This window comes from Eimeria acervulina, genomic scaffold (assembly GCF_000499425.1).
Source record: "Eimeria acervulina Houghton genomic scaffold, Eah_scaff861, whole genome shotgun sequence".
In the NCBI taxonomy this organism is placed as follows: Eukaryota; Apicomplexa; class Conoidasida; order Eucoccidiorida; family Eimeriidae; genus Eimeria; species Eimeria acervulina.
This window is the reverse complement of record NW_013549554.1, coordinates 5328-14721: the sequence shown is the minus strand read 5'-3', so window position 1 is coordinate 14721 and position 9394 is coordinate 5328. Positions and strand designations below refer to the sequence as shown.

General features: G+C 49.9%; 2 protein-coding genes across 2 annotated transcripts in view; one reads left to right on the top strand and one right to left on the bottom strand.

Annotated features, from left to right (window-relative positions):
* Positions 1 to 3376: 3376 nt before the first annotated feature.
* EAH_00050890 (hypothetical protein, conserved) lies at positions 3377 to 5036 on the top strand (the record flags this gene model as incomplete). The annotated part of the gene is made up of 3 exons (XM_013394224.1): positions 3377 to 4104; positions 4382 to 4472; positions 4773 to 5036. 3 exons carry the CDS (start codon positions 3377 to 3379, stop codon positions 5034 to 5036), a joined length of 1083 nt encoding a protein of 360 aa, XP_013249678.1.
* Positions 5037 to 5315: 279 nt separating this feature from the next.
* The window catches only part of EAH_00050880 (hypothetical protein, conserved), a gene marked incomplete at both ends in the record, with an annotated part of 6402 nt that continues 2323 nt past the window's right edge, over positions 5316 to 9394 (bottom strand). The window contains 5 exons of the mRNA XM_013394223.1: positions 5316 to 5330; positions 5892 to 6276; positions 6514 to 7233; positions 7569 to 7927; positions 8198 to 9036. Coding sequence (XP_013249677.1) covers positions 5316 to 5330; positions 5892 to 6276; positions 6514 to 7233; positions 7569 to 7927; positions 8198 to 9036 — 2318 coding nt within the window. The remainder of the gene's footprint in view (positions 5331 to 5891; positions 6277 to 6513; positions 7234 to 7568; positions 7928 to 8197; positions 9037 to 9394) is intronic.

Genomic DNA, 9394 nt, shown 5'->3' with positions numbered 1-9394 from the left:
ATATATATATATATATATATATATATATATATATATATATATGTGTATATATATATATATATATTCATACATAAATAAGTATATATATATACAATCGCGCAAAAAAATATATATATGTATATATATATATATATATATATATATATTATATGTAATATATATATATATATATATGTATATTTGTACATTTATTTATATACGTAAATGCGTATCTATCTATATCTCCCTACATATATATATAATATAAAATATATATATATTATAAACCCTAAGTAATATTACTTCGTGGTGTGTACAGCAGCAATAAATTAAGTAAATAGAAAAGATAAGAAGGGCAGCAAAGGTTAAAGTATGTTTGTTTATTTCTTGTATATCTCTACTCTGTCTTTATTGCTTCTTTATCTCTACTCTGTTAATATTTTTATTTAAATTAATAAACGCTAATAAAAACCTATAAGAAGATATACACTTAATAAAGATAAAGTTTAGATGAAAAAAGAGTTGTCCTTTCTCATCTATATATTCATTTAACTCATATATATATATTTATATATATCTATATACATATATATAGATATATATATAAATATATATATAATATATATAATATATATATAATATATTATATATATATACGATGAGCCTCTGCATCACAATAAAACGTAAAAGAAAATATAAAGAGAGACAAGATGAGAGGAGTAAGAGATAAGATTTGTTATGTTTGTTTATCTCTTAATAAATTAAATTAAATTAAATTAATTAAATTAAATTAATTTAATTAATTTAATTTAATTTAATATGTTTTAATCAGTGCTCTTCTATCAGGGCCTACCCCTACAAACCAAATAGGTATATCTAACAGTTGCTGCACTCTTTGTATATATTTACGAGCATTGTTTGGGAGCTGCTCTATAGATGAGCATAACGCAATATCTTCAGACCATCCTTCAAGCTCTTCATATATCGGTATAATATGTTTAGCATAAGGCGTTGAGAAAGGAGACACACTTCTAGGTAGTACTTCATCTGTCTCCTTATTCTTATATGCAACACATATTTTAATAGGATTAATATTACGCAAGGCATCAAGCTTTGATAAACAAAGTGCTGAATATCCGTTAAAAGAATGAGAATATAATAATAAAGGTATATCTAACCAGCCGCAACGCCTAGGCCTCCCAGTAGTAGATCCGTACTCGTCTCCCTGGGATCGGAGACGATCCCCAAGTGTATCTGTAAGCTCTGTAGGCATAGGCCCTGACCCCACACGTGTACAATAAGCTTTAAATACACCTAAAACAAATTCTAAGCAACGAGGAGGAAGCCCCAATCCTATGCATGCGCTTGCTGCAGATGTATTAGAAGATGTTACATAAGGATAGGAACCCATATCAATATCTAATAGAGCAGCATTAGCCCCTTCAAGTAATAAACTGTCTCCTCTCTTCATTGCTTCAGCTAAGACATATCCTGAGTCGACAATACATCCTTTAAGCAGCTGTATATACACCTCATGTCTCTTTAATTCTTCTTCAAAGTCTACTTCTAACACACCATACTGTCTCTGTATATCTGCTGCTAGCTGCATATACTTCTCTCTGAACGTTGATATATCAAGCAAATCTATTACTCTTATACCTTGTCTAGAGACTTTCGTTGAATAACAAGGGCCTATACCCCTTAATGTTGTGCCGATGGACGATCCTTTTGCTGCCTTTCTTTCTTCTTCTTTTTTATCTACAAGACAATGAAAGTCAAACAATAAATGCGCTTGAGACGATATTAGCAGCCGCGATAATATGCTGCTATCCTTATTTAAACCTAATAAATAATCTTCACAATTAACACCCTTCTCCTTCTCCTTCTCCTTCTCCTGCTGCTGATGCTGCTGCTGCTGCTGCTGCTGCTGTTGCTGTTGCTGCTGCTGCTGGTCGTGTAGATCGATTGCTTGTTGCGCAGTGTATAATTCTTTGATAAGCTGTTTAAGATGAAGAACAACACCATTACCGATGAGAGCTTTAGTTTGTTTGTTCAGAATACCCGAGGGTAAGACATGAAAAGTATACTTGCTAGAGTTATAATATATCTGATGACCAGCGTTATGTCCGCCGTTAAACCGACAACAAAACCTAAAAAACTCGGCTAATATATCGACAATCTTACCCTTACCTTCATCGCCCCACTGTGCACCAACAACACATAACACCTGAGGAGACACCCCGTTAGGCCCTAGGCCCCAGCCTTCTCTTGCACTAATTAAACTCATTGCTGCTGCTGCTCCTGCTGCTGCTGCTGCTGCTGATGATGCTGCTGATGGTAATGGTGGTGGTGGTGGTGATGAAGGAGGTTGAGATGATGCTTCTTAGGCGATTTACGCGTTGTAGCTGCTGCTGCTGCTGCTGCTGCTGCTGCTCCTTTGAGCCCAGCTGTTGCTGCTGCTGCTGCTGCTGCTGCTCTTTTAAGCCCAGCTGTTATTGTTGTTGCTGCCGTTGTTGTTATTGCTGCTGCTGCTGCTGTTGCTCCCTTATACATGCAAGCCAGGGGATATGCACTGAATGAGAAGAACAAACGTCTATGAGACGCTGCTGCTGCTGCTGCTGCTGCTGCTGCAACCGCTGCTGCTGCTGCTGCTGCTACTGCACCTGCTGCTGCCTCTGGGGGGATATTATTGTTGCTGCTGCTAAAGAAAAACAGTGAAGAAAGACCTGAGAAAGCCGCTGCGTCTCAAGAGGTAGACGAGAGGGGGCTTCAGCTGTGCATACACCGCAGCAGCAGACCCCACAACAGCAGCAGCACAGAGATATACACACTCTCTAAACCCCTATTAATTGTTTGAACACAAAACTCTTAAACCCTAAACCCTAAACCCTAATATGTATGCTTAACCATCGCCCTGTCCTAATGCTTCACCCACAGCCCCCAGTAGGATGCTCGTACAGGCGCACAGCCCTAAACCCTAAACCCTAAACCCTAAACACTAAACCCTAAACCCTAAACACTAAACCCTAAAAACTAAACCCTAAACCCTAATCATTAAACTCTAAACCCTAAAAAAAACATAAACCCTGAAGACTAAAACAAAGACAATCTTTATTTAATATCGAGACCCCAACGCCTAAACAATGTTACGAGCAAGCATACCTAAACCCTAAACCCTAAACCCTAAACCCTAAACCCTAAATCTTAAACCCTTGCTAGCTACACTTCTGGGCCCTTACACAGGACTCTTAAATATCTCGTAGATATACGCGACGCAACAGCAGCTGCTGCTGCATGAGCAGCAGCTGCTGCTGGATTAGCAGCAGCTGCAACAGCAGCAACTGGAACAGCTCCCCAGCAACAGCAGCAGCAGCAACAGCAACAGCAACAGCAGCAAATGCATGCGAGGGGTTCTTCATCGTGGGGCTCAGCGGAAGCCCTGCGAGTTTCTGGGCTTGGCTCTGCAGCAGCAGCAGCAGCAGCCGCAGCAGCAGCAGCAGCAGCAAAGGAGGCTGCTGCTGCCAGAGGCCCCTTCCCTCCCGGCAGCAGCAGCACAGCAGCTGCAGCAGCAGCAGCAGAAGAAGAGAAGTGGGGTCTTGTTGCTCCTGAGGGTCGTCTGATTGAGGGCCGCCTGCGTGCGACAGCAGACACGCAGACTGCCTTGCGGCTGCTGCAGCTGCTGCAGCAGCAGCTGCAGCAGCAGCAGCAACCACAGCAACAGCAGCAGGAACAGCAGCAGCAGCAGCAGCAGCAACAGGAACAGGAACAGCAACAGCAGCAGCAACAGCAGCAAGCAGCAGCACGCGAATCTGAATATCGAATTCGCCGCATCTTGCTTGTAGACCCCAAGCAGCAGCAGCAACAGCAGCAGCAGCAGCAACAGCAGCAGCAGCAAGTGACGCTTGATCTCTTTCTGTCTCCTCAGAGCCTCGTGGGCTCGGGCCTTCTTCGCGTAGCAGCTCCGCTGCAGCAAGACTTGATGCAGCAGCTGCAGCGCAGCAGCAGTAGCAACAGCAGCAACAGCAGCAGCAGCAGCAGCAGCAGGATGCCCGAGGGTTTGCTGCTCGTGCATGAGGCCCCCGTCTCTCCTTCTATGGAGGAAATGCTGAAGGCAATGAACTTCGAGTAAGACAAAATATAGGGGTTTTAACGCGCCTTGAGGGTTTAGGGTTTAGGGTTTAGGGTTTAGGGTTTAGGCGGGGGAGGCGTCAAGGGTTTGTGCTTAGCGTTTAGCCCTCACGGATGAGGGTTTAGGGTTTAGGGTTTAAGGTTTAAGGTATATAGTTTTGAGGTTAGAGGATGGGGGCTAGGAGCCATGTGTTTAGGGTTTAGCGGTCAGGGTTTAGGGTCTAGCGATTAGGGTTTAGGGTTTAGGGTTTAGGGTTTAGGGTTTGTGTTGCAGGGCGCGAGCTGAGGAGTTTATATTGAGGAGGGTTTTTGAATTTGAAGTGGCTGGGGGCCCTCTAGAGATTACCTTCGACTGGAGATTTAGAGTCAGCTGCTGCTGCTGCTGCTGCTGTTGCTGCTGCTGCTGTGGCTGCTGCTGCTGTGGTTGCTGCTGGTGGTGTGACTGCTGCCGCTGCTGTTGCTGGTGTTGCTGCTGCTGCTGCTGCTGCTGGTGCGGCTGCTGCTGCAGCTGTTGCTGCTGGTGTTGCTGCTGCTGCTGCTGCTGCTGGTGCGGCTGCTGCTGCAGCTGTTGCTGCTGGTGGTGTGGCTGGTGCTGTTGTTGTTGCTGCTGCTGCTGCTGCATCAATCGTGCGGTGTACATACACCTGAATTGCTGCGGTGCGCAGGATGAGACGGAGACAGAAGAGATATACGCAGGCCAAGTTATTATAGACTTAGTTGCTGCTGTCCCCTTACTGCAGCAGCAGCAGCAGCAGCAGCAGGAGCAGCAAGAGCAGGAGCAGGAGCAGCAACAGCAGCAGCAGCCGCTGCAACAGCAGCAGCAGCAGCAGCAGCAAGTAGAGGAGCTGCTGCATCGCTTGCAGCAGGGCGCTGCAGTGTACGCAGCTAGCATTAATTTTAGGGGTTTTAATATTGCAGCAGATTTTTAATTATTGTTTTACTTTGCTGTTTATTTATTTGTTTTTGTTTGTCTCCTTCTTCTGCTGTCTCTCTATTTGTTTGTTTATTTGCTTTTTATTGTCCTGCGAGCTAGGGTTTAGGGTTTAGGGTTTAGGGTTTGTTTGGCTGTCTACCGATTTTCTCTGTCTCCTGTCCCCTAAACTCTAAACCCTAAACCCTAAACCCTAAACCCTAAACCCTAAACCCTTGTCCGCGCTTGGCTGTCTCCTGTACTAGAGCCTAAACCCTAGGCCTCTAAACCCTAAACCCTAATCCTTTAAATCCTAAGCCCTAACCCTATACACCCTAAACCCTAGTCTTCTAAACCCTAAACCTTAGTCTTCTAAACCCTAAACCCTAGTCATCAAAGTTTAGACCCCGTTGCTACGAAACCCAATAAAAGTTAAACGAGGTTTATCCTAAGAAGAAAAAGAAGGTGCGGCAGCCGGAATTGCTGCTGCCGCACCTGTTGCTGCTGCTGCTGTCTATACACCTTGTAGAGTGTTAGGCTGCTGCTGCAGCAAACGCCTAAGACAAAATATAGCAGGGTGTAGCTGCCCCCGCAGCAGCCAGCGGCTGTTCTCACTTCTGTCTATCCGTTCCTGCAGCAGCAGCAGCAGCAGCAGCAGCAGCAATAGCATGCAGCAACAGGAGCACAGCCAGCAACTGCAGCAATGCAACCAGCAACTGCAGCACGAAACCTTCAACGTACGTCTGCTTAAACAGCAGCAGCAGCAACAGCAACAATAACAACAATAACAGCAGCAGCAGCAGCAACAACAGCAGCAGCAGCAGCAACAGCAGCAGCAGCAACAGCATCAGCAATTGCGGTGTATCTGTGTTACCTTGAGAAGCTGCGCTCTACCGTGCAGCAGCCGCAAGCCCTTCCCTGCATGCGTTAGTGTTGCTGCTAGCGGCTGCTGCAGCTGCTGCTGCTGCAGCAGAGTATTAATATCTGAAGCCTCTAGGGGTCCTACCAGCAGCAGCGGCCTCCTTTTTGCTGCACCTGCTGCTGCTGCTGCTGCTGTTGCTGCTGTTGCAAGCATCTCTTCCACTCCAACGCTGCCCGCGATCTGCTGCTGCTCCCCAGCGTCTCCTGCTGCTGTTGTTGCTGCTGCTGTTGCTCCTGCTGCTGCTCCTGCTGCCGCTGCTGCTGCTGCTGCTCCTTCGTCTGCTGCATGCAGCAGCAGCTGCGGCTTCAGCTGCCGCGACCAGAAGCTGCCTAGACACCTGGAGTCAAACCTCTTTCTCTTCTTGCAGCAGCAGCTTTTGCTGCTGCAAGAAGAGCTGCTGCTCTTGCTGCTGCAGCATTCAGAGAAGCATCAGTCAACAAGACACAACCTCCACACGGAGCAGCAGCAGCACCAGCAGCAGCAGCAACAGGAGAAGCAGCAACAGCAACCGGAGCAGCAGCAACAGCAGCAGCAGGAGCAGCAAGGATGCCGCACGCGATCAGCAGTATCTCACCTGCAAGAGATGACGGCTCCTCCGTTGCTGCTGCTGCGGGTGCTGCTGCTGCTGCTGCTGCTGCTGCTGGCAGCAGCATCAGCAGCAGGCAGCGCTGCTGCAACAGTGCGGAGACGAACAACCCTAACAGATTCTGGTTCTCGTCTTGCTGCTACAATACACTCTGCCTTTGCTGCTGCAGCGTCATGCCTATCACCGCCAGCAGCAGCAGCTGCAGCAGCAGCAGCAGCAGCAATCGGAACATCTTGCTGCACCTTCACCCCTGCGCGCGCTGTTTCACCCCACAACCGCGCTGACAGCTCAGCCACAGCATGGCGAGACCTTACCTGCAGCACGATGCTGCTGCTGCTGCTGCTGCTGCTGTTGCTGCTGCTGCTGCTGCTGCTGGCCACCAGGGACTCTGGCAGCAGCAGGTGCAGCCGCTGCTGCTGCTGCTCCGGCGGCATATCTAAATACCAGCTGAGCCCAGCAGTGTTTGCTGCTGCAAGTGCTGCATGCGGCAGCAGCTGCAGCTGTTGCTGCTGCTGCTGCTGCTGCTGCTGCTGGAGGCCTGAAGGCAGCAGCAGCAGCAAATGCTCAGGGTCTAGTGCACAGAGAATCGCATCCAGTTCTTGCTGCACTGCCTCTCCCCCAATCGGCAGCAGCAGCACAGTACACCGCAGCACAACTGTCTCCTTTGTCTCCTTCCATACACAGGGATCGACACCTCCGCGCCAACGCCTGCAGCAGCAGCAGCAGCAAACACAGCAGCAGCAGCAAACGTGGCAGCAGCAGCAAACGTAGCACCACCAGTAGCAAGCGCAACAGCAGCAAACGCAGCAGAAAACGCAGCGGTAGCAGCAGCAAACGTAGCAACAGCAGCAGCAGTAGACGCGGCAGCAAGAGCAGCAAACGTAACAGCAGCAGCAGCAAACGCAGTAGCAGCACCAGGCGTAGCAGCAACAGCAGCACACGCAGCAGCAGCAGCAAAAGAAAGTGCACGAAGAGCTGCAGCAGCGGCTTCTGCTGGTGCTGCTTCTGCTGCTGTTGCTGCTGCTGTTGCTGCTGGTGCTCACCTGAGTTGTTGTCTCCAGTGAGGCCTCGAAGGTTCTGCTGCGTCTGCTGCGCTTCTGCGGTGAGCAGCAGCAGCAACAGCAGCAGCAGCAGCAGCAGCAGGTGTCAGTGTAGGAGCAGCAAATTCCCTAAACTTTAAGAAGCGGCTACGGGGGCCCCCCCGAACAGCAGCAAGTGTTGCTGTAGCTAATCGCTGTGCTGCAACAGAAGCTGGCAGCAGCAGCAAATGCTCCTGCTGCTGCTGCTGCTCCTTCTTTCGTCTGCTGCTGCTGCTGCTGCTGCCGCCGCCATCCGAATTGTCGCTTGCGTCGCTGCCTTCGTCGTGGGGCCCATTAGCAGCAGCAGAGCCCATTGAAGCAGTCTGCATGCAGCAGCAGCAACAGCAGCAGCAGCAACAACAGCAGCAGCAGAATGCAGCAGCAGCAGCAAACAGCAGCAGCAGGAGCTGATCCAACCCTAAACAACCCAGCAGCGCAACAACAGCAGCCGCAGCAGCAGAAGCCATAGCAGCAACAGCCGCGGAAGCAGCAACAACAGAAGCTGCAGCAAGAGCAGCAGAAGCAGCACCAACAAAAGGCGCAGCAGTAGCAGCAGAAGCAGCAGCAGCAGCAGCAGCAGCAGCAGCACATACCAAGGTTTGCAGGCGCCAGGTCTCCTTTAGACGGGGGTCTATTGGGGCCCCACATGTAGCAAGAATCTGCTGCTGCTGCTGCTGCTGCTGCTGCTGCTCTCCTGTCTGGCCCCCAGCATCTCCTCCGGAGGCCGAACGAGGGTAGAGTTGGTTTGTTGCTGCTGCTTCTGCTGCTGCTGCTGCTGATGCTCTTGCTGCTGTTGCTTGCAGCATACTAAATGAAGGCTGAGCGTAGCTACAGGGCGAAGGAAGGAAAGCACCACTGTCAGCAGCAACTGCAGCAGCAGCACCAGCTGCTGCTGCTGCTGCATCTGCACCTTGCTGCTGTTGCTGCTCCGCCCCTTCGCCACCAGCGAGCACTGCTCCTGTTGCTGCTGCTCCTGTTGCTGCTGCTGGAGGCTGCTCGTCTCCTGACGCCTCGCTGCTGCACTCGTCAATGTCCCCATCTGCTGCTGCTGCACCGGAGTCTGCTGCTGCTGCTGCTGCATGCGGTGATGCCCTGCTGCTGCTGCTGCTGTTGCTGCTGCTAGATTCTGTTGGCGTCTGCTGCTCGCTAAGTAGCAGAGGCGACTCCCCTCCGTCAGCCTGTTGCTGCTGTTGCTGTTGCCGCCGCTGTTGCTGCTGCTGCTGTTGCTGCTGCTGCTGCTGCTGCTGGCGCCTCTTCTGAGCACGTGCCTTTCTCTCTTCTTCAAATATGGTGTATAATGCATCAGCAGGAAGCGGCATTTGTCTCCTTTGCTGCAGCAGCAGCTGCTTTCGGTTGGGGCCGCGAGAAGCAGCAGCAGCAGCAGCAGCAGGAGCGCTCTTGCATGCAGCAAACACCTCAGCAGCAGTCGTGCCTACACAACAGCAGCAGCAGCAATAGCTGTAGCATATTTGTATGAGCCAGATGTAGCAGCAGCACCCCGGCGTCAGCAGCAGAAGCAGCAACAGCAACAGCAACAGCAGCAGCAGGAGCAGCTAGGCGTGGTGTGGGGTGTGGGGTGTACCTGGAGGTGGTTCCTTGGGAAAGATGACGCAGCAGCAATCGGAAGCAGCAGCAGCAGCAAATGCATCTCTACCTATTCCTGTGTCTAAAGAAGAGGGGGCTACTAGCAGCAGCTTGCCCCCTGCTGCGAGGCTGCTGCATGCAGCATATTCTTCTAGCTGCTGCCGTGTGCATATACACTGCAGCCGGCCCACTTGCTGCTGCTGCTG